We start from the raw sequence: 23,680 nt of genomic DNA on the forward strand, positions 1-23,680 counted from the left end.
CTATGTGGTGTTTCCGAATACGTAGGCAAATCAGACGTGAAGGTGAGAGGCAAGCTGGGGAGTCAAAGTTTGCTCTGCAAAGGGCATTTTCAGATGAGCCGGCTTTGGTGGCTGAGACCTTTAGGAAGAAGTCTAGACAGTAAATATCAACCCAGCGATGCCCTTTCTTTCTTAAATTGATTTATTCAACGCTCAGGCATGTTAAGAGCCAATTAAGGGGGAGGGGATTAAGATGGTGGAGTCGGGAGGGAGCTTGCTGCTCTAGTTCAGGAGAAGACAGTTTAAAAAAAAAAAGTGGAAAGAGTTCAGTCTCAGGGAAGAGTTAGGGAGAAAACAGCAGAGGAAACTCTGTGCAAATTAGAGGACCCAGTGGATCTGCATGAAGGGTGTGGACACCCACAACTCAGGACTCCAGCAGCCGAGAGCCTCCCCACCAGCACTAGAAAATGAGGTGAGACCATCTGCAGCAGCCCAAGCCACTGGCACAAAAGCTGCAGGGAGAATGTAGAAGGAATCTGGCTTGGAGCCCCATGGGGGATGGTGGACCTGCCAAACCAGAGGAGAAAAACAAAGAAGGGGCCTATTTCTCTCTGCCCGATCACCCTGCAATAGCATCCTGTAACAAGCTGATAGAGAGCAGGCACCATTTTGGACATACATTACAGCTACACCAGCTCACGTCCACGCCAGGCAACCAGCAGAGTGGAGACTCCTGAGTCTGGTGGAAAGAGCAGACTGGGGGTTGGGTGCTCGTGACTGTGGGAGGCTTGTGTGCCAAGACTGTGAAAACACACAGGCTGTGTGAGAGGACTCAGGGGTGTGGCTGGGACATTGGGCTGTCACTGTGGGAGGCTCCATGTGCTCAGGGCTCCCTGGTTACCTGGTGAGAGACATGGCTGGGGAATCTGGGCTTACACTGGGCACTGCACAGATCCTTAGTGTGGGCCTTGTGGCAGAGCTCCCACTGGGGCTAGCCCCCAGGCACTGGTCTTCTGTGAGGAGAGGAGCTCAGCTGAGTCTACAACAGACAAGAACAAACCTCCCCTCTGATTAAAAAAAGAGAGAGAGAGAGATTTACCACACCAAACCTGGGTGTGTCACTTCAGACATGCCCTTCACCCTGGAGCACTGACCAGAGCTCCCTGGCCACACACAGCACACAGCTCTAGGTATTCCCTGAGAGCAGACACTCCACTAATCCACACATACGCAATCCAAAGATAAAAGCTACCACAGCGAAAAAACAAACCAATGAGTATCTCCACAAATACTGAATAACAAATGCACCAATTCAGGAAACAACAATAAGGAAAACATGACACCCTCAAAAGAACGCAACACTTCAGTACTAGATTGTGAAGATAATAAGATTGCAGAAATGGAATTCAAAAAAATTGATCATAGGATTACTTAGAAGTAATCAGAAGCAAATGCACGAACTAATGAAATCTATACTTGACATGAAAGAAGATTTCTCCCATGAATTTGAAATCTTAAAGAGAAATCAAAATGAAATGAAGAATTCAGTAGGACATATAAGAAATGCAGTGGAAAGCCTTCACAACAGAATCAGTGTAGCTAAACAAAGAATATCTCATGTAGAAGACAAAGCACAGGAAATTATACAGTCAGACCAAACACAAGAAGAAGAAATTAGAAAACTAAAAAACACTGTTGGGAATCTACAGGATACTGTCAAACAACTCAACATACAGGTTCTAGGAGTTCCTGAAGGCGTGGAAAGAGAGAAAGGATTAGAAGACCTTTTTAGTGAAATAATAACAGAAAATTTACCTAATTTGTAGAAAGAAAGGGACATCCAAGTACAGGAAGCACATAGAACTCCTGATAGACTTGACCAGAAAATATCTTCACCAGGACACATTGATGTCAAACTTTGCGCAGTAAAACGTGCCGGATAGAAAGGCCAAATTACTTGCAGAGGATCTCCAATTAGACTCACAGCTGTATGCTGGCCCTGTAGGCAGTTGCTCAACCCATTATGCCATAACACTGGCCCCGAGAACTGACTTGTAAGAAAATCAGTGGGGAGCAGTGTGAGAGCCCGAGCCCTTGGGCAAGGGATGGTCCATCTGCTAGGGCCCCACTGCAGGTCCAGGGCCAGTCTCCATCCGAGGAAAGGTGACCCAAAGTTTGTAATGTTTGCAGGATTTAGGTCTGAGCTGACCTCTCCCTTTCTTCCTGTGTCGGGTGGTTTTTCTCAGCCCCGTGCAGGTAGGTAACGACTTGGCTGTGTTACAGTCTCCCACACACTCCCGTGGGCCTGCCGACAGTGGGGCCCACCTCGGAAGGTCCGAGTGCAGCTGAGATGAGACACTGCATGACCCACAGCTGGAACTGGGTGGTGCCGTTGGAGTGGGGCCCCCCGGGAGACAGTGGTCCCTTGATGGGTGAGTCAGGATCACACCTCTGCAGCAGGCCCACCTGTTTGCATGATCCTAACCCAGCCAGACCACAGTAATGGCAGTGAGGAGAGTAGCCATGGGCAGTGCAGTAGAGGGAGCATGCGGCAGGCATTGTTCTCATCCTGTGCCTGTGCCAGGGAGTCTTCAGAACAGTTTTCCCGGTGGGGTCTGCTGGCTGTTCGCAGGGCATTTCGTGTAGATTTCTTCCCAATTGATAAATGACAGCCTTCTTTAAATACGATTGATGTGCTAACAGATGTGGACTCCTGTGCGTGTCATTGTCCTCAGGCAGCATTCTTCCTCTCGCCTTTGATCCTAGCAGGATTCCCAGCCCTCCTGCTTATTTGCAGCTCTGGCTACCCAGGGACCTGTGCTCTGCAGCCAGTCTCATTGACCCTACCAGCTGGGGACAGCCTTCCCCACACTGGGACACGGAGGCCAGTGCCCGTTTCTGTGCATTGGACCCTTTTGCTTGGTGCTGCTTCTGCCCGTCCTGGGAGAGCTCCCCAGGGGCAGGCGGTGCCTCACCCAGCACAGGGCCTGGTACCCAGGAGACTGGGGATAAATCTGTTTAATCAAACTGAGTATGTTGACTCAATGCATAGTTCAGAAGCCAGTATAGTAAATAAATGACAAATGACGTCCTTGGCCAAAAAAAGAGAAAAGTCCTAAAGTAGAGTCCCTGGTAAAAATGGAAACAGGTCATGTGCCTTTCTGGGGTCTCCAGGGAAGAGACTGCGTTCTGAGCAATTAGGTGTGAGTGCCGTGCATGGGCCTTGATGAAGCCCAGATCCTAATTTCTTCTGAAAAAGCCTGAGAGTGATGTCACTAACAAGGGTACCTCCCTGAGACTGTAAAATGACCCCACGTCAGGCCAGGTGGAATCCTGAGACGGCCCGTGCTTGTGGGCCAGAAAGCCAGGTGACAGTGCACGCTGCAGGCCGTGAAGCGATCCTGATCCTCGCTCACCACTGGTGGGTAGCCTTGCCCTCTGGGCTTAGTGTTCTCACGGGACAAGAATCCCGAGGTCACAGGAAGACTGCTGCCCTTGACAGCCCTCCCATCGTTTTTGTGTGCCCCAGTCAACAATCTGCATACATTGCAGTTTATCTCATTGATTGTCTTACAAGCAGAATGTAAGATTTGTTGCATCACTTTTCCCCCTGATGAAAGAGACATGGCTGAATGAGAGCCAGGTTTATTTTTACTTCTGGAAACTATTGGGTAGACTCTGAGATGGAGTGACATTCAGCATTTTACTGGCTGCTCTACCAACAGGTCCTACGGTGAGTGGGAGGGGCCGGTCCGTGGACTGAGACCTCAGGTCCCCGCTCTCAGCGTGGTGGCAAGGGCTTTGGAGCCTGGTCATATACGTCATTAATTAAGATAAACCTGTATGTGTAAAGAAAAAATAAATCCCTTAATGAGTTTTTCTAAAGGCTTCAGACTTCAGAATGCTTATTATATATACATGAAGATACTTCAGAAAGTTCATGGAAAACAGAATTTAAAAGACAAATGTATTTTGGTATAAAAAATGGAATCTCTGCATGGTTTTTTTTATTTTATTTTATTTTATTTTTTGACGGGCAGAGTGGACAATGAGAGAGAGAGACAGAGAAAGGTCTTCCTTTGCCGTTGGTTCACCCTCCAATGGCCGCCGCGGCCGGCGCACTGCCGGCGCACCGCGCTTGATCCGATGGCAGGAGCCAGGTACTTATCCTGGTCTCCCATGGGGTGCAGGGCCCAAGTACTTGGGCCATCCTCCACTGCACTCCCTGGCCACAGCAGAGAGCTGGCCTGGAAGAGGGGCAACCAGGACAGAATCCGACACCCCGACCGGGACTAGAACCCGGTGCGCCGGCGCCGCAAGGCGGAGGATTAGCCTAGTGAGCCGCAGCGCCTGCTGCATGGTTTTTATAATAAGCATTTTCCGTGATCTTTTTGAAGCACCCTCCTATTTAATACAACAGAACTGTATACTGCGGTGGCAAATGTTATGTTATTTGCATTTACCACAATAGGAAAAGTAATACATTATTTTTTAAAAGATTATGCTGTTAGCTTTAGCAAGGTCGAAGATAATTCATCTGTGACTATCAGACAAGAAGCTCTTGGGCAGGATTACGCTGGACATAGAATTTTTTATATTTATTTATTTATTTATTTATTTCAGAGGCAGAGTTACAGACAGAGGAATAGACAGCGAGAGAGAGAGAGGTCTTCTATCTGATGGTTCACTCCCCAGATGGCCTCAGTGGCTGGAGCTGGGCTGATCAGGAGCCAGGAGCCTCTTCCAGGTCTCTCACGTGGGTGCAGGGGCCCAAGCACTTGGGCCATCTTTTACTGTTTTCCCAGGCCATAGAGAGCCGGATGGGAAGAGGAGCAGCTGGGACTAGAACTGGCACCCATATGGGATGCTGGCACTGCAGGTGGTGGCTTAACCATCGGCCCCCAGACATCGAATTTGTTTGTTGAATGAGTCATTAATTAAATGAACATCATTAGGTGAAAACCCAGTCTCTCTGCTTTTTTCCTTTTACTACATTCCTGTCCTTTGGCCTTGTACTTAGCCTCTGTGCTGCATATTTGCAGATTAAATGTAGGAAACCATTATTAGCTATTTACCATATGTATATAGGATATCATGCTTGATTTTAGTGGTCAGTGTTTAATTACTTATTTGAAACTCAGAGTTACAGAGAAAGAGACACAGAGGTCTTCCATTCTCTGGTTCACTCCCCAGATGGCTGCAGTGGCCAGGGTTGGGCCGGGCTAAATCCAGGAGCTCCATCCAGGTCTCCTGAATGGGTGCAGGGGCCCAAGCACTTGGTCCGCCCTCCGCTGCTTTCCCAGATGCTTTAGCAGGGAGCTAGAACAGAAGGGGAGCAGTTGGGCTCAAACCTGTGCTCACATAGGATGCTGGTGCTGCAGGCACTGGGTTACTTCTGCACCACAATACTGGCCCCAATTGCTCAACTTGGAAACCTTTTATTTAATACAATAAGCAGTAGTATTTTTCCATTGGTTTTCAGCAGTGTCCCATATGACTGAATATTGTGTCATGCGATGAATGAAGGCTGAAGAGATTGGGCTGAAAATAGAGTGATTGATAAACCAGGGAATATAGACTCGTGAAGGAAATCCTTAAGAACTGCCTATTTGGTCATTTCTCTATTTCTCCTAAGAACAGAATGCAGAAAACAAGCAATGATTGGATTTAAGAACTCGTTGAAATACTATCTAATTAAAGGAAAGTAATCACTTCACACTAGTAACAGTTCTGGGGATGTAAACAGTAATATTACCAAGAACACATACCTAAGTCAAAATGAAAACAGGTACTAGCACGGGCGCTGTGGCACAGCAGGTTAAGCCTCTGCCTGTGGTGCTGCCATCCCATATGGGAGCTGGTTCATGCCCCTGCTGCTCCACTTCCAATCCACCTCCCTGCTGATGGCCTGGGAAAGCAGTGGACGATGGCCCAAGTGTTTGGGCCCCTGCACTCACATGGGAGACTCCGAAGAAGCTCCTGGTTCCTGGCTTCAGATCACTCCAGCTCCAGCACTTGTGGCCATCTAAGGAGTGAACCAGCGGATGGAAGATCTCTCTCTCTGTTTCTCCCTCTCTCTGTAACTCTGCATCTCAAATAAATAAATAAATAAATATTTAAAAACACAGATACTGGAATTCAACAAATATTAAGTAGTATTCTGTCTATATTTTTGGGTTTCAGATCCTTAGACTTAATCAGTGAAGGATCAGAATTATTGAAAGAATAATAAAGTTGCAGCCACACTGAACCTATACACAGGTTTTATTTTTCTTTTCAATATTCTCAACATTGAGTAATAGTAACTACATAGCATTGAGTTGTTTTAGGTATCATACGTCATCTACAAATCAGGATACGCAGGGGGATATGGGCAGACTGTATGCAAATGCTCTGCCTGTTTATGCATGGAACTTGAGCATCCACAGAATCTGGTACCTCAGCAGGTCTTGGAACCATTCCCCTGTGGATCCCACGAGATCATGGTGCATTCTGTGATGAAAGCCCAAAAATACAATGACTCATGAATTCCCTGCAACATGTCCTTGTCAGATGTTAGAACTGAAACTACAGAAATGACCCTGTCCCAATCCCTGTTTTCACTGATTAAGGAATACGGTCTCTGACCATGGTTGTTAGCTTCAAGATGGCCACCAGTGATCCTCCCCTCCCCTCCCACTTGGTATCCCGATTGTTGTGCGTAGGCAGTGGAATACTGCAGAAATGATGCTGTCTTTCCTGTGGTTATTGGAATGCATGATGGCTTCTGCCTTCTTCCTCTTGCATCACTTGCTCTTGGGAAGCTGGCCAGGTTGTGAGCACACGGAAGCAGTCAGTGGAGAGGCCTGCACGACTGGGAATATGGCCTACTGCCTACAGCCATGTGAGCAAGCCATGTTGGACCCAGGAGTTGGCAAGCTTTTTCTGTCAAGGACAAGATGGTAAATATTTTAGGTATGCAGGCTAGGGCCACACAGTCTCCATCACAGCCACTCAGTTCTCCCCATTGCGTTGCAAAGGCAGCCATAGACAATGTGCCAATGAAGAAGAATGGCTGAGTTCCACTAAAGTTTGATACGAACAGGCCAGGTGCCCAATGAGGCCTTAGGACCGCAGATTGTCACCCCTGCCTTAGCCTCACGCAAGCCCTCAACTGGCTGCCGTTTCTGCCTGTGGCTCTGGGCCCCAGCCTCCCAGCTGCCTCCAGATTCCTGACACGCACAGAGTGGGACATAGTAAATGCTTGTCTTTTTAAGCCACTAAATTTTGGAGTACTCTGTTTTGGCAATAATAGACAACTAAGGCACCAACAATCCAGGCAAGGAGGCCGGGTGACAAGTGAGCCAGGCTTAACTGTGAGCTGGTGATTGTTGACGGTAGGTGACTGGACACAGACTTCACTATTCCCCTCTGCTTTCATGCAGTACTAAGCTGAAAAAGAAAAAGAAACCGGTACCCAGGAAGGATAAGTGATTTATATAAAATTAGAGTGTCAGTAAATTGCAAAGCCTGTATCACACCTCCAGGTCTCTGGCTCTGAAGTCCTGCGTTCCCTAGCCTCCTCCTCCCAGGGTCAGGAGCCCTGAGTAAAGAGTTAGCTGTTTGGCTAAGCTCCCCTCCCCACAAGATTCTCTAGCCCCTTAGCACCTGCAGCTCAGTACACCCACGATAGTTCTCTGGACTTGGACGGCGCTGCTCTTGTGGAACGGTCTTGGAGAGCTAGTTCCTCCCTGTTGAGACTGCAGACTATAGAGAGAGCTGAGAGAACCAGCCTTGTTGAGGCATCTCGGGAGTCCTAGCCAAAGTGGGCCGTCGTGTAGCCATGCTGAAAATGTCCATTTTTATTGAACTTGGCCCTTGACCACGCAGCAGCGAATCATTCGCACACAGTACATAAGGATAGGCCTCTCAGCGTTCTGTATTTGATTTAAAATAAAATCACTCGGTGAAAGTTCCTAGCACAATGTTTGGTACATTGCAGTAAGTTCTAAAACAGTGATTTTTACCTTCCCTTCAAACTCCTCTTGAAACTGGAGATGAGCCTAAAAGTGTTTTATATGGCTTCATAAATAAGTTAATGCACTGATTGTTAGGTACGCGGAACGTGTGTTGGAAATGACTTGTTTTCCTGTCCAGTACATCGTTAGCCTGTACTCCCTGCTTACCGCCCCAGAGTGATTGCTTCTTGAAATTTCTCAGTCGTCTCCCATTAACAGGATGGGTCCAGATTATTCAGATCCTGTGGTTTTTCCAGGTTAGCCATGAAATAATAGGATTTAATCCTGGCTTTTGACTGTGTTATGGCTTCTGGACATTTAACCAGAAGTTCTTGGTGATGCCATTTATAGAAGAGATAAACTTGTTTGAACAAGGCATCCCAAGAACGTGATGGGGGGGCCCAAAGCAGATAGGGGACCTGGCCTGCCACCAGCTTGGGAAATTCAGTTCCCAGGGCCTTTAGCTCCTTTTCCCCTTGAAAAATGTTTGTTGTCTATGTCTTCCTGTTCTGAAAATGTGGTTTGGAGCAGATGGATCCCCACGCCCTGCCCTGTGCGTTTGTCAGGTTTGCTTTTTATTTGTTTTTGTTTTGGGTGGTTATCCTTTTAGAGTCGCTTGCCCTCGTGTACCAGGGAGCTATGCTATCAGGGCTGCGGCTTTCATTTCTTAATCTCTTCCCCCCCAACCAATTGGGGACAAAAAAAAAAAATCTCTTTTCATTTGCTGCTTGGAAAGTAAAAGTCGAAAAGGGGGTGGTCTGGGTGAGTGGGTCTGCAGAAGCTCGGCGTGAACGGTCCTGGGGATTCACGCGAGGCAGCTCTTTAATTTGCATGTCTGGTCTCAGCCACAGGCTCAAGCGCAAGCACATGCCGCTTGCTGGGAAGCCAGCTCTGCCTTGCCGTGTGATGTGCATTACGTTGATTGGAGACAGTGAATCCCGGCTGCCTTTGTGTGATGTCTTGGACTAATCGGCTCACTTCTTCAGATGTGTGTTGGGGAAAACCTTTTCCAAAAAAACATCGGTCTGGCTTCATTTAGCTTTGTCCAGGATAGCTGTCCACAGATCATCTCCGTGAAAATGATGTGTGAGTTTGCCATTCTAATCAGAACAGCTCAGTGGGAACTGTCATGTTTATTTACAGTCTGCACTGAAACGTTGGCCTTCAGTGAAGCATTTTGGTTGAGTAGGTAATCAGGAGGGGCAGGGCATGCGCTCTGTGTGCTTCGATGGCTGTTGGTGTACAGTGCACATATCCAGGGAAGGCTGGCTTTCACCACTACACAGTATCTCTGGGCAAGCTACCAAGCCGGACCGGGCCTCCGTTTCTTCCACTGGAAGTGGACGCGATGATTGGAACAACCACACAGAGTGAGCAAGTGGAGTCAGGCCCAGGTCGGCGACTCGGGTCTGTGGCTTTCCTACCTGCATCCCCACCAGAACATGCAGAATGAGTAGAGTGAATGAGTATACATATCGTGGACTTCTTGACTGTTAGAGAATAAACTAATTACATCCTTGGAGACACTTTTTTGAAGTTAATTTTTTTGAAAAAGATTTATTTGTTTATTCGAAAGGCAGAGTTAGAGTTAGAGAGAGAGAGAGATCAAGACCTTCCATCCACTGATTCACTCCCCAGATGGCTGCAACAGCCAGGGCTGGGCCAGGCTGAAGCCAGGAGTTAGGAGCTTCTAAGTCTCCCACCTGGGTTCAGAGGCCAAAATATTTGGGCCATCTTCCGCTGCTTTCCCAGGCACATTAGCAGGGAGCTGTATCGGAAGTGGAGCAGCCAGGATTCAAACTGGCACCCATATGGGATGCTTAACCCATTATGCTAAAGCTCCGGCTAGTTATTTTGTATCTAAGACACAGAGAGATTGAGAAGAAGCAAGCAGTCAGTGGATCATCTATCTGCTGGTTCATTCCCAAATACCAGAAATAGCTGGGACTGGATCAAGCTTAAGTCAAGAGCCTGTAACTCCATCTGGGTCCCCATGTGGACGACAGGGATCCGTCACCTGCTGCCGCCCAGGGTGCACATAAACAGGAAGCTGGATCAGAAGCGGAGGTGGGATTCGATCCCAGGCGTTCCGATGTGGGACGCAACAGCTGAGCCCACTGCCTCAGAGTGCTCGCCCCTAGGGGTAGATGATTTTGATACTGCATCCCTGGACAGCTCCTCTCGGGCTCAGACTTGAAAAGGCCCATCTGTTATGGTGGTAGAATGCACTGAGCAGTGGAATGGAACTGAATTTGATCACAGAGTTTGTAATAAGAATAATGATGCCAGCTGAGCACGGCAGCATTGGACCTGGTATAGAGAATTTAGTATTCTGTCGAGCTATCACCATTCCTTTTCTTCTTCTTTCTTCTCCATTTTCATTTCTTTCTGTTTTTCAAGAAAGTGAAAATGCTGGGTACAAACAGTTGGCTGTACTTTGAATTTGATGTTATCCGAACCCCTTCCTTTAATCTCCTCTTGTGCTAGTGTGACTGTTTGTCTTGGGGGGAGGGGCGGTGGAGTTTCATTCTAACAGATTATCCTGCTTTCTCTCCTGTTAGCCCGGTGCTGGCACATCCCTTTTCTATTCGGATGGTCCAGCCTTCTGGTCTTCCAAGCTCTTGGTTTCTGCTTCCCACGTGGGATTCTCTATGTGGAAAGTGACTTCTCTCCGGATGGGGTGGGGTAGGGTGTGCGGGGCCCTCCCAGTGTAGGCTGCATTCAGATCCCGCTTCCTCGGTTCTGCCCTACAGCCGGTTTCAGGCCGCCCCTGACCATGCACCAGGTCACTTCTCGGTGTTGCCGCACTGCGTGGCCGGCAGTAGCTATGCAGCCTACATGGAGATAGTACTCAAAACTGATTGCAGGCGGGGAGAGGGCGCTTCTGCCCATGATCTCCTGAGGCCTCGCCCAGAGACAGGCCGAGGAAAGTAAGTAGGGAGAGAAAAAACAGGCGGTCCGCGGGGACGGGTGCGAGCCCCCGACTAGCCTTGGCCTGGGCACTTGTCTCCACTCCAGGAAGAATTCAAGCAAGTAACACGGATGAAGTGAGAGAGAAAACGAGGTCTAGGCGGGGTGGGGGTGGGGGTGCGGGCTGCCGGAGGCGGAGCTGTCCTCTCCTACTGGGCGGGGCTTGAGTGCCGCTCCTTGCCGCGTGCTTTGGACATCTCAGGTGCAGGATGGGGTGGGTGTGGCAACCATGGTAATATTATTAAAATAACCCGAAGGTCCGCCTGCAAGGGGCCAGTCTGCGGCTGCCTCCGTGAACCTGTCCGCTGTGTGCTCGGGCTCTCCTGCGCTTCCGCGGGCCGGAGCACACAGACCTCTCACCGGCCTGCTAGGCTGCACACAGTTGTTTGTCATTTCTTTCTTTCTTTGCTCCAGAAAGAGTAGCAGGGCATGAGAACGCTTGGGGCGCTGCGGCTGTGACGGGGAAGTGCCGCAGTGCGCCCTCTAGGGCCGGGAGGAGAGGGGGCAAGGGGTGGGCCGGGGAGGACCACTGCGCGGTGGGCAGAGCGGTGGGATCCAGAGTGTGCTCCAGGCGCCCCCTTCCCGTTCGCACCGCAGGTTGTGACCTGCTGCCCACTCTAAAGCTTTCTCTCACCCTGCACCCTCACCTCCCTCGGCTCTCCTGGTGCCGTACGTTTGGTGGCAGGTGGGTGGGTGGGTGGGCGTCCAGAGCTAGTACTGTGGCTGGGGGCGGAGCCAGTTTGCGTGCCATTCACATCTTCTTGCATACGCGGGTATTTTTCCATCCCGCGTTTTAGGAGTCCTGTTGGAGACACCAAGTGTCAGTTTGTGACAGTCCAGGGAGACTTGTAACTGACCCCTTAGCTAGAAAATGCATTGCGTGGGTCCTCCTCTCTTGGAGCCCCCTTTCCTGGCTGGTGGGCAGATTTGTGACCTAAATAAATCTCGCTTAGCTCAAAAAAATAATACTTTGTGTACACATGTATATACGCACATTAAAATAACCCTTTATCTCTGCGGTGCTTTCGCCTTGTCCTGGCTGCTGACTCAGGGAGCTTGCACTTCCTCTAGCCTAACTGGACAAAGACGAGCACCAAGTCTCGTGAGGGAATTGCAGCTTGACACCGCGGCCTCCCCAGGAGGAGATGGCTGATTGGCACATGGCTGATCCCCGGGGAAACTCGTTTACATGCCAGACAGGAACTGGGAAATGCACTTGCCTCTGAGCCCTAACGTGCACGTGGCCTGGGGTGCGGGTCAGTGCTCCTCTGTTAGACCTGAAACCAGGTCCTTGTGTGCAGCCCAGGAACATGGTTGCTCTGTTGCAAACACCCGTATGGTGGTGTCACCACGCGGAGAAGCAGCATGAAGCCAGGCTCTGCCAGCCCTGCCCAGAGAGGAACCGCAGGCTCCTTCCTCTGGATTTAAAGATCATTGCACAAAACACCCAAGGAAGATACAGTGTCTCAATATAGAGCTCCGCTCCCCCCATGCTCTCCTGGGCTTCCCCCAGGTTAAATCTCACTCCGTGTGATGCCCATTTGCATTCGACCATCATCAGAAATCAGCGTGGCCTGCTTTTGAAGGGCTCCAAATAAAAGGAGAAGCAAGTTTCCACTATGGGAAGATCCCTGGCCAAGCAGAGAAGTGAAGCGTGGCATCAGAGCAGGCCTGGGGGTCCCTGTGGTCCTTCCTGCAGTCACCAGTGGATTCTAGGTGAGCATCTCAGTCATGTGTGTTCACGCATGCCCAGTGTTCCCTCACCAGCCCTGACAGCATCAGCGCTTTGAAATCGGCTCCCACCTAAGGCTGCAGGCGTCACCGTTGCAGAAATGATGTGCTTTGCGGTGGGAGAAAAATGCCGTGCACGTGGCCGCAAGTTGCTGAGGGCTGCTTCCTGCCGTGCTGTGGCACTTCTGCAGAGCTAACCCAGGGAGGAGGCAGCTAGCCCCTGCTTGCCAGACTCCCAGGACCACACCCATCAGACAGGAGTCATCAGGTGGATGTCACACGGCCCACCTCTGCAAGGCATGCTCGCCACTTGGAAGCATCTTATCCACAGAGCCCTGTTGTGCTCAGGCTGTGCTTTCTCAAGCAATTAAATGCAATCAAGTGTACATGGATTTTCCTCTTCTTTGAAGATTTTTTTTTTTTTGAAGGGCAGTGATAGGGATGCAGAGACAGGCATCTTCATCTCCTGGTTCACTCCCCGAATGCCTGCAATGGCCTGGGGCTTGGCCAGGGCAAGTCAGGAGCCAGGAGCTTCTTCTGCATCTCCCATGTGAGTGCAGGGGCCCCAGCACTTTGGCCATCCTCTGCTGCTTTCCTGGGTGCATTAGCAGGGAGCTGGATTGGAAGTGGAGCAGCCAGGACTTGAACCAGCACTCCATATGGGATGCAGATGTTGCAAGTGGCAGCTTGACCTGGTGTACCACAACAGCTGCGTCTTGGACAGGTACCCATACGGGACGGCAACATGGTAGGCGGCAGCTTCCCCCAACTCTACACCCCTTGATGAAGAATCTTCATACAACAATTTTGTAGTAAAATACAGTTGAAAAATGAAATTTATGCAGCGTGCTTTCCCCCTTTGTTTTGCCTTTCTGTCCTGTTACATTAACTGGGGCGGGCGTTGTGGGGCAGGGAATGGTTAGCCTCACACAGTGTGAAACGCTTGGTTGTCTAGTGCAGGGTGCCCTGTTTCGGTAGAAGATGAGATCCCTCTGCCTCCTGTCAGCCTCCTCCTTACAGGACGGCTCTCCAGGAATCGTAGCGCTGAGAAAAGAAGGCACAGTGTTCCAGTGCGATGTGAAAAGTGGGAAAGGTCAACCCCCTTCCTGGCTCTTTACTCTTAGCCTTGGTAGTGTTTTTTTTTTTTTTTTAAGATTTATTTATTTATTTGAAAGAGTTACACAGAGAGAAGAGAGGCAGAGAGAGGGAGAGAGAGATCTGCTATCCGATGGTTCACTCTCTAGATGGCTGCAACAGCCAGAGCTGTGCCGATCCAAAGCCAGGAGCCAGGAGCTGCTTCTGGGTCTCCCATGTGGGTGCAGGGGCCCAAGCACTTGGGGCATCTTCTACTGCTTTCCCGGGCCATAGCAGAGAGGTGGACATGAAGTGGAGCAGCCGGGTCTCGAACCGGTGCCCATATGGGATGACGGTGCTTCAGGCCAGGGCATTAACCCACTTTGTCACAGTGCCGGCCCCGGTAGTGCTTTTCTTAATGCAGGGTTTTGTTAACACGATGTTAACCCCAAGTTATCAGTCAGATGGGTTGGTAGGGTTTTATCTTACTCTTTGGTCATGTAATATGCAGACGCTTTGTAGACTCTGCTATAATTTTATTTCATCACCGATTCTAATTGTTCTTCATTGTGTCTTAAAATCAGCAGGTAGAGTTTATTCCAGTTCTGGGTAGCGATTGTTATCAGTAGCATGGACTGCACTTTGTTTCTGGAGAAACACGATTCTAGAAGACCTGTACCCTTGGCTACAAGAGAATGAGACTCGTGCACCCCTCACCCCCTGGCATGGCTTCACACTCTCCATTTTCATTCTCATTGCCGGAATACGGGCTGTTTGCTTGGGTAGTGGTGGCGGTGATGGTGATGGTGATGGTGATGTGAGTTTAGGAACTTTGCGGTGGTTCATGGAGGAGGCAGCTTGATCGCAAGAAATGATTGGTGCTGGACAGACAGCGTGACTAGTCGGGAAATAGCTAGAGCTGCGGCTCTATGTGCTGTGGCCTCCTACGAGGAGTCCTCAGCAAAAGGGACAAGCTGGTGGCGGGGGGGGGGGACATCCGTCCTGCGCTCAGCACAGGCACCCAGGACCCTCGGGAGGTGGGGGGGCACTGAGTCCTTGGAACGTTCCCACTGTGGCTCCGATTCGTTCATCAGGTAGTCTTTACGTACCGTGTGAGTGTTGTAAACTGGGCAACCATGGGAGGAGCAGATTGGGAAGTGAGGCATTTTGGGTGAAATTGCAAGTATTAATTACAGTTCTCCAGTAGCCAGACTCTGAGATTCCCGGCTTTAGTTCCTCCAAAGAACAGCATCGAGTTGAAAGTCAAGCTCATTTGCAAAATTAGAAAATACACCGCTGGGTCACCTTTGTAGCTCTACTGTCACTTGGTTATTTTAAAAGTACAGAAATCATCCTAAGGACGACAATAATGTAACTTAAACTTTTAAGATTAATTAGTATCCTGTTTCAGTGGATCTGCTTGAGAAGAACTGAGATTCTTTTATAACACTTGGGATGTCTCTGTGACCAACAACCACTAATTATAGTAACAAGCGATGGGTTTGGAGTGGAGGTGGTTTTGTTTTCTAAAGAATGCCTCTTCAAAGCCCAGTTAATGAATTTGCTTATTTGTCCAGTTGTTTTTATTTGAAAGGCAGACAGAGGGAAAAAGAGATCACCCGTCTGCTGGTTCACTCACCAAATGCACGCAGCAGCCAGGGCTGGGCCAGGCCACAGCCAGGAGCTGAGAATTCCATCCGCGTCTCCCTTGGGAGTGGCGGAGACTCCAGTAGCTGAGCCTCAAGGGCTGCCTCCCAGAGCGCATGAGCAGGAGGCTGGATTGGAAGCAGAGGCGGGACTCCATCCCAGGCACTCGGCCGAGGGATGCAGGTGTCCTAGGCAGTGCCCCAGTGCCTGCCCCACACACTGTGGTTCTGGACGTCTGGCTTGTGGGTTTTCATGGTACCGAGCCTTTGCTGGTATTTTTTGAAGGGAGCCTGCCTGTTAGGAGTTGTTAATGGGCTCTCAGCCTCTGGCTGCTCTCCCTGCCTCCATCCCTCGTCTCCTCTGTCCAGCTTCCCAGATATAAATATCACCCTGGAGCGGGCCTGCCCAGCATCCATCCTCAGTGCTCCATTCTTCGCGAGAAACCTCTGCCCTCCACAGGCTGTGTTCCAGCCTCGCCTCCCTGCCCAGGCCCCCTCCAGCTACGTGGAGCTGCACCCTAGAACATTCCACGTTCTTTGCCTCTGCACATGTCCTCATCCTATAAGCTGCCTCTTCTCCTCTTACCTTCCTAACTACTCTCCCCTTCTTTTTAAAGACTCGTTTCATGGATCAGCACCACAGTGATGCCCTCCGTTGTGGGCACTGGTGCTGCATTGTGATCCCGGGGAGTGACTGGCCGTGTTCCCTTGATAGCTGCTCCTGGTGGGCCTGCACTAAGCAGTGACATCTTACCCCTTGACCTGGTGGTCCCAGGCTTGCACCTGTGCTCCCCAAAATGGTGGAACATGCCCTGCTGCTTGGGGCCGTGCTGTTCCCCTGATGAGAGATTGCTAGAGACAGGCCCTTCCTGCAGCAGAGAAGGGAAGTGCAGGTGAGAGAGAGAAGCGTTCTAGTTGGGGTTAGAACACCTGCAGTCAGCTGGCGCTCTCCTCAGATCCTGGGACCTTAGCAGGGGTTCTAGGAGCTTGTGAACCTGAGGCCCAGATTCCAGCTGACCCTGGGCGTGGAAAAGCCACACAGGCTCAGGCAAGTCTTTCCACTCTTGGTTTTGGCATCTTCGTGACTCAGCTAAGGAACTGGAGCAGGCACCGCCCCCCCCCCATCCCACCTCTCCTGCTCCAGGGCAGTCTTTTCCAAGGAGACTCAGCTTGTGCTTGTGGGGTTGTGGGGTAACCGGGGGGCTGCTCCCCCGGGGTTCAAGTGACAGTCACATGAGCCACTGCACCTGGGTATAAGGCACCTGTGCTCCCAAAGATGAGGAAGGCACTGGGACTGGTGTGAACAGAATTCAGTGCGCGTGTCATCTTTGCGGTAGAGTTGTGATCTGCTTTTAACTCTGCAAAGGGACAGCTAGGCCCTGAGGGCTGCTGAGGATACATTGGCTTTGAGCGAGGCCTCCGATACTCCTGTCTGCTGTGAGACTGTCATACATTGCACGACAAGTGGTGTGATGCATCATGGGAGCCCCTTCAGTGTCCTTCTTAGCTGGTCCTGTTAGGTCTCAAATATGAATTGGAGGTGGTTTCCCCTGGGCTAATCCCTTATCAGAGTACCACGGTGACTCTTGGCTCTTGTCATGACCTTTGACACTTCACGCCATTGCACACTGTGCTTCTGGGCAGACATTGAGCCTGGAGCGGAGGGCTGTGCCCAAAGAAGGCGAAAGTGATAAAAACCTAGCAAGATCAGATAAGTTTCTCAAAAATTAGGCAATGATGAGTATACATTTAATTTTCTTTTTTAAAAAAAAGATTTATTTAGGGGCTGGCGCTGTGGTGCAGCGGGTTAAAGCTCTGGCCTGAAGCGCCGGCATGCCATATGGGCGCCGGTTCAGGTCCCGGCTGCTCCACTTCCGATCCAGCTCTCTGCTATGGCCTGAGAAAGCAATGGAAGATGGCCCAAGTTTTTGGGCCCCTGCACCCGTGTGGGAGACCCAGAAGAAGCTCCTGACTCCTGGTTTTGGCATGGCACAATAAAAAGATTTATTTATTTGAAAGAGATGTCGTCATGCCCACTCGTCTTCAGAGGGCGTGTTTTGCACCACGGCTTGAGCTGTGCTGTTGGGACACTGACTGTGTGGTCCACAGACCTAAAATATTGACCATCCGGCCATTCAACAAAAGTCTTAGCAACTACTGTTCTACGTGTTCAGCATAACACCAAAAAAAAAAAAAAAAAAAAAAAATCCGAGCAGTTATCCTGTGGAAGTTGACGGGTGTGGTCCTGAAATTCGTGTGGGAATGCAAAGGGCCCAGACTAGCCAAAACTTTGAAAGAGAAGAGAAAAATTGGAGGATGAACGCTTCCTGACTTCCCAGCTTGTTGTCAAGCCGCCATGATCACAACGCTAGGGGCAGGCTAGAGCGTCCAGAGAGAGCCCCTCACGGATCTCTCGTGCCACTGACTTGTGACAAAGGCTCCGGGGACAGTAGAGAAAGGCTGGTCTCGGAACAAATGCAAGACCCTGGAGAGGGCCCCCCACGTCTTCCCAGCATGCATCGTAGACCGAAATGTAAAACCGAAAGCAGTGTGTTTCCCGGCAGGGAAAGTGGGTGGAAGATCAGATGTGTGCGAGCCCGTGTTAGGTAAGAAACTCCTCAGCTGTGACTCCTCCGTAAGAGAGCAGCTCGCCGCTGAGTCGTCATTGCAGGTGGACACGTGTGCCCTTTGAAGGCCCCGCCCTCTGCAGAATGAGCGAGCTGGAGGAAAGCCGGCCCTGGGGGCCTCTGCCACTCTGATGGCGCCCCCTCCGCGCTGAGAGCCCCGGCCCCACCTCGTGCCTTCTCTGCCATGTGGGGACAAAAGCTGGGCGGCAGCCAGAGCCAGCAGACTCACGGTGTCCTGGATCCACACGCTGGCTCCAGAAGTCCAGAGGAGGTGCTTCCCGGGAATGCCAGAAAAGACGTAAACTGTGGGAAGTGCGCGGGACAGTGATTGGGAGCGAAGCAGCCCTCGCAGGGTTCAGACCAGACTTTGCCGTAGCAGAGCCTCAGGCCCGTGCCCTGAGCTTCTCGTGTATCAGCTGCTGCATCTGTGCAATGGGAGGCGTTGTCAGCCCTGGAGCTAAAGGGTGCAGGGGCCCCCACAGACCTAGAAACCTGGTGGCCTCCGGTCACTGTCACTGCAAGTACGTGATGCTGCTTGGGGAAGGATTCCATAAAATGTGACAACGAAGCCCAAGTGCCAGGACATCGGGCTTTGTTTCTCCTGTCATTCCCAGCCAGTCTCCTTGCTAGGAGCGCAGGCCTGGGCTCTAAGTGTTTAGAGGGAGTACACATCCCTGCGCAAAATGGAAAAAATCCCAGAAGGGAGCCAGGAAAACAAATGCCCTGATGAGGCTAAGACAGGAGGTGAGGGAAGAATCTGACGCAAGGGAACAGGAGAAATGCAGGCTGCGGGCGGCGTGTTTATGGCAGGAAGGTCGTTCCCATAGAGGGGAAGCCTTCGTGGAAGAAAAAAGGTCACAGCCAGGTCAGAAAACACCTGTGCCGGCCGCGAGAGCCTGTGAGGACCGGAGGAAACCAGGCAGGCAGAGCCGTGGTTTCTGCCAGCCCCACCCACGCCCACCTGTGACCCTGACCTCCCAGGCAAGTGAAGTATGGAAGAACAAAGTGGTTCCTGTAGCCGGTGCATGCTTGCAGCCTGCCCTGCCCCCGGAGTATGCGCTCTGCCTGCTGCATTCCCGGGCTGGGCAGGGGTGCAGAGGGCACAGGGGCGGGGGGGAGGGGCTGAGGCATCGGGCTAGCTTCCTGGCCCTCGCCGGGATCTACAGGCGGTGGGAGAGACCAGGGTCTGTGGGTACCTGGGGGTGCTTGGGGAGGGGACGGAATGCCAGAGGCCAGCTGCCCCCTGGCCCACAGGACAGCTCAGCCACGGGAGGCAGCGGCAGTGCCGTCTCCCGGTACAGGTCCAGACTTCATTGCCAGCAAGGAAAGGAAATAAATAGTCTCATGGAATGTCGAGGAACGTGATTTGGGTTTCTGAACAAAGCTGAAAATACCGGAATGTACCCGCCAACAGGAAGTATCTCAAACTGTGTCTCAGGAAACTGGCCAGTGTCGGGAAGAGAACTTTAAATTATAATTTAAGCCAGAAAAACATTTGTCCAGACGAGGGCTTCAGACTAGGTAGAGTTATAAACAGCAGGCATGACATAGTTAGCTGAAAAAGGTGCCCAGTAATTCACAGGGGAGCCTAAGAATGATGAGATTTAGGGACTTTCATAGCCTGGGACACCTCTGGGTTGTTCCCATAAGATTCACAGCTGTTAAATGAACTTGAGGGGGAACAAGTCCATCTGTGGGCCCGCCCCAGGGCTGGGGGAATAGCCCACCCGGTGATGTCATTGAGGATCTTGGTGGCATTTTTCTGTTTTCCCATCCAGCCATGTGTGGTATGTTGGCTTTCCACATGGTCACAAGGTGGCTGCCATGGCTCCAGCACCATATCCTCACGTGTGTGCTCAGAGCAAAGGAGGAAGGGGCAGCTTTGTATCAGGGAGGAGAATCTTGCCCAGAGGTCCCCAGCAGCCAGCCTCAAGTACTGCTGGCTAGGACTGAGTTCACACTCTGACTGACGGGGAGATCCGAGGATGCACCTGGCACTTTTTAGGTCTCCTGTGCGAAATTGGACTCCCAGTGAGGAGGGAAGGTGCAGGACTAGCACTGAGGGAATGTGCCTTGTTGCTGTTGTTTGACATAGAAAAGAGGTTCATTGACAGCATACGGAGGAGCTCTTGGACGTGCCTGATGGCTGCAGCGCCAAGTGTGGAAAATGACCAGGAGCCAAGCGCTTCAGGCCACAGCCGCACAACACCACAAGCCCAGACACTGCTGCGGCCACTGGCTGTGCAGGTGCTGCAGCCCTGGAAGTGTCCCTGGCCCTGCAGTGGCCAGCACTGTCCCTGGGCTCTGCTGCTTTCAGGCTGGCGTCTGAGGGGCTGTGGGGGCGCTGGGGCTCTGGGCCTCGGGGAAGGCAGCCTGAGGGAGGTGACATCCCCGGCAGCAGGGGCAGCAGTGGGGTGGGGCAGGGGCTCTCAGAGGCCCACGAAGGCAGCATGTGTGATGACGTCACCATACTGTGATGACTGATCAGACTCGAGACTTCCCACGGAGACGGGCTGAGGGTCTCCCGTGGCCAACGCCGTGGGCGCCGCAAGGAGGGTAGGAAGCACTTTGGCTTCGCCCTTGGGCACTGGACTGTGCAGTGATGCCAGCCTCATGCTGCAGGTTGGTAGCTGTCGCTCATGCACTCTAGAAACATGAGGGGAGAACTGCTTTCGCTATGTTGTTAATGAAAACAAAAGGAGCATACTAAGCGGTGTGCACTCTTGGTACAAGGGTGGAAACGAGTGTGGACAAGGAAGTCCTGCACAGAGCTGTTTGGGGTAGGGGAGTGGATGATGGGTGTTTTTTTTTTTTTAGTTCAAGGTGTACAGATTTTGTGTATTTCATATATACAGACTCAGGAACACAGTGATGCTTCCCACGCATGCTCCCATCCTTCTTCCTCCTCCCTCTCCCATTCCCGCTCTTAATTTTTACAAAGATTTAGTTTCAGTTTACTTTATGCTCATAAGGTTAACCCTACACTTAGTAAAGAGTTCAACAAATAGTATGAAGAAAACACCACTTCCTCAACAGTAGAGACAAGGCTGCAAACACTCATCGGACTTCAGAATGTCAATTTCACTCATATACATTACATTCTAGACGCTCTATTAGTTACCACAGCTCAGGGAAAACATAGGGTATTTGTCTTTCAGGAACTGGCTATTTCAATAAATAGAATGGTTTCTAATTGCATCCATTTTGTTACAAAAGACAGGTTTGTTTTGTTTTGTTTTGTTTTTTAACCACTGTGTAGTATTCCGTGGTGTACATATACCATAATTTTTTATCCAGTCTTCAGTTGCTGCACATCTGAGTTGACTCCATATCTTAGTGCTTGTGAATTGAGCTGCAATAAACATGTGGGTGCAGATAACTCTTTCAAATACTGATTTCATTTCCCTTGGGTAAATTTCCAGGAGGTAGATGGCTGGGTATTATGGTAGGTCTGTATTCAAATTTCTGAGGTATCTCCATATTATCTTCCACAGTGGCTATACCAATTCCCAGCAACAGTGGATTAGGGAACCTTTCTCCCTACATCCTCGCCAGCATTTGTGGTTTGTTGATTTCTGTATGAAAGTCATTCTAACAGGGGTGACGTGAAACCTCATTGTGGCTTTGATTTGCATTTCCCAGACAGCTAGTGATCCTGAGCATTTTTTCAGGTGTCTGTTGGCCATTTGGATTTCCTCTTGGGAAAACTGCCTGTTCAAGTCCTTTGCCCATTTCTGAACTGGACTGTTTGTTTTGTTGTGGAGTTCCTTTAGCCTGTTATAAATTCTGGTTAGTGATCCTGTATCAGTTGCATGGTTTGCACATCTTCTCTTCCATTTTCTGATAGAAGAAGCTGCCAGCCATGCTGGGCGGCAGGAAACGCGTGGAAGTGAGACAGAGGCAGCAGGGTGCCCAGGATGGAGCGGTTCAGCAAGATCTGGGCAGGCTACACTATGAAGGTCAGAAACGGAAAGTGCAAATGAAGTCTGCGTCGGAGGAAGGGCTTGCATTTTATTAAAAAAAAAAAAAAATCAGTCACAAAAGTACAGGCAAAAGAGCGAGGAAGCCAAGTTCATGTGAGAAGAGCAGGCCTGGCCCCTTGGCTGCAAGTTCAAATGGGCCAGAAGCGAGGCTGCCTGGGTGGCTTACGTAACTCGGGCTGCAGTCACAGGGCGCTGTCCAGAACAAAGGGGCAGACCCCAGCCCCTCTCCTTGTCCAAAGTTCTCTGCCCCGCCCCCATCACTGCTCAGAAAACCCCTCCATTTCCCCTTGGCTGGGGGCCTTCCTCCCCATACGCAGCCCCAGGTGGCCTGCACGGCTGCCCCAGGCCCTCGGGCCTCCTCGCCTCTGCACTGGGGGCGGCGGCCGGGGGGGGGCTCGGACGCTGCTGGCTGCTTGGTATGAGTGGCAGGGGTTTAGTGGATGTCTCTTCACTTAAAGGGTTAGCCAGGGGATGTCCCAGCTGCACTGTGGTGGACTGGGCACGTGGAGAGTGGTGTTTCTGACATGACTGTGTCCCAGGGTCCCCGCTGCTCATGCTCGACACACGTTCTCATGAGTTCCAGACTCTGCCTGGTGCCAGGCCCTGAGGTGACCTTTGACCTCCCCAGGTGTGGCAGGGACCTCCCTGGGCGTGGAAGAACCCAGGAGCGGTCGGGGTGCTGTGGTACTGCTACCCGGAAAAGTCAGCAGAGCCGAGAATGATGCGACTTGGCCCCTCTGAGTGAGAGGTACGTGCCGCCTCGGAACCGCTCCCCACACCCAGCGCCCCTTGTGGGCAGTGGTCCCAGGCACACTTTCTGTGGTTGTAACGAAATGCCAGTGCTTTGCCAGGCATGGATCCCAGGATGCCTCCATGACAAGGGGACTGCCATCACCTCCATGGTGAGTGGTGCCAGTGCCAGCAGGCAGAGAGTGGTCGTGGGGCGGGGGCCCCGTGGCAGAGTGGTCAAGAAGGAGCCTCTGTGACATCGTTAGACCAGGGCCAGGAAACATCCCAACATGGCAGCCGAGGGTGGGCGACCTCAGAGGGACCTGCTTCAAGGCATCGGCTGGGTCAGGAGCCAGGTGGGAGTGGCTTGCAGAGCGAGGGGTCAGAAAACAGAATGGACGACTCTATGAACAACGTTTGGGAAAGAGAGGAGAGAAACAGGCATGTCCACGGGACGGGGACAGGAAAGCAAGGGGCGTGGAGGAGGCTTTGTTCCTGGAGAGGAGTGGGCATGTTTCAAAGCCATGGAGGACTGTGGGAGTTTATTCCAGATACACTCACATGTATTTAAGGAGTCTGTGTGTGTGTGCGCACACACACACACAAATGGCCCAGGTTACAAACAGCCTAGATGGCCAGGTTCAGGGGACTGGCGAAATGGATGACCCTGCTCATGCAGTAGAATTCTTACAGCCACCCAGCTGAAAACCCGTTCTAGAACCCAGGGCCATCTCCACAATTTATCAGGTGGTTTTACAAGGTACACAGCAGGGTGCACCAGTCTTCATGTTGAAAGCAGGAGGGGGGATGTTCTAGAGGTGACCCATTGCTTCCCCCCCCCCCAAAAAAAAAAAGAACCGCAAAGCGGTGACCCAGTGGTTACGGAAGTCACTCCAGCGTGGAGAGGTAGAGGGCAGAGTGGGCCGAGTCGTTTTCTTCCGCGG

The 23,680-nt window shown here is 51.1% G+C and overlaps 1 protein-coding gene across 10 annotated transcripts in view; it reads left to right on the plus strand.

Moving 5' to 3' along the window:
• Positions 1 to 23,680, plus strand: part of ANO10 (anoctamin 10) — a 198,046-nt gene that overhangs the window by 158,857 nt on the left and 15,509 nt on the right. For 5 of the 10 annotated variants that reach the window (XM_051851848.2, XM_070050949.1, XM_070050952.1 and 2 more), the window contains 2 exons: positions 21,872 to 21,983; positions 22,636 to 22,755. The exons of 4 other annotated variants lie outside the window; for them this stretch is intronic. In XM_051851848.2, the coding sequence (XP_051707808.1) occupies positions 21,872 to 21,983; positions 22,636 to 22,748 (225 nt within the window). In that variant the 3' untranslated portion in view covers positions 22,749 to 22,755. The remainder of the gene's footprint in view (positions 1 to 21,871; positions 21,984 to 22,635; positions 22,756 to 23,680) is intronic. One more of the 10 variants, XM_051851852.2, reaches the window with a different exon arrangement.

The sequence above is a fragment of the Oryctolagus cuniculus genome, chromosome 10 (assembly GCF_964237555.1).
Source record: "Oryctolagus cuniculus chromosome 10, mOryCun1.1, whole genome shotgun sequence".
NCBI classification, from domain to species: Eukaryota; Metazoa; Chordata; class Mammalia; order Lagomorpha; family Leporidae; genus Oryctolagus; species Oryctolagus cuniculus.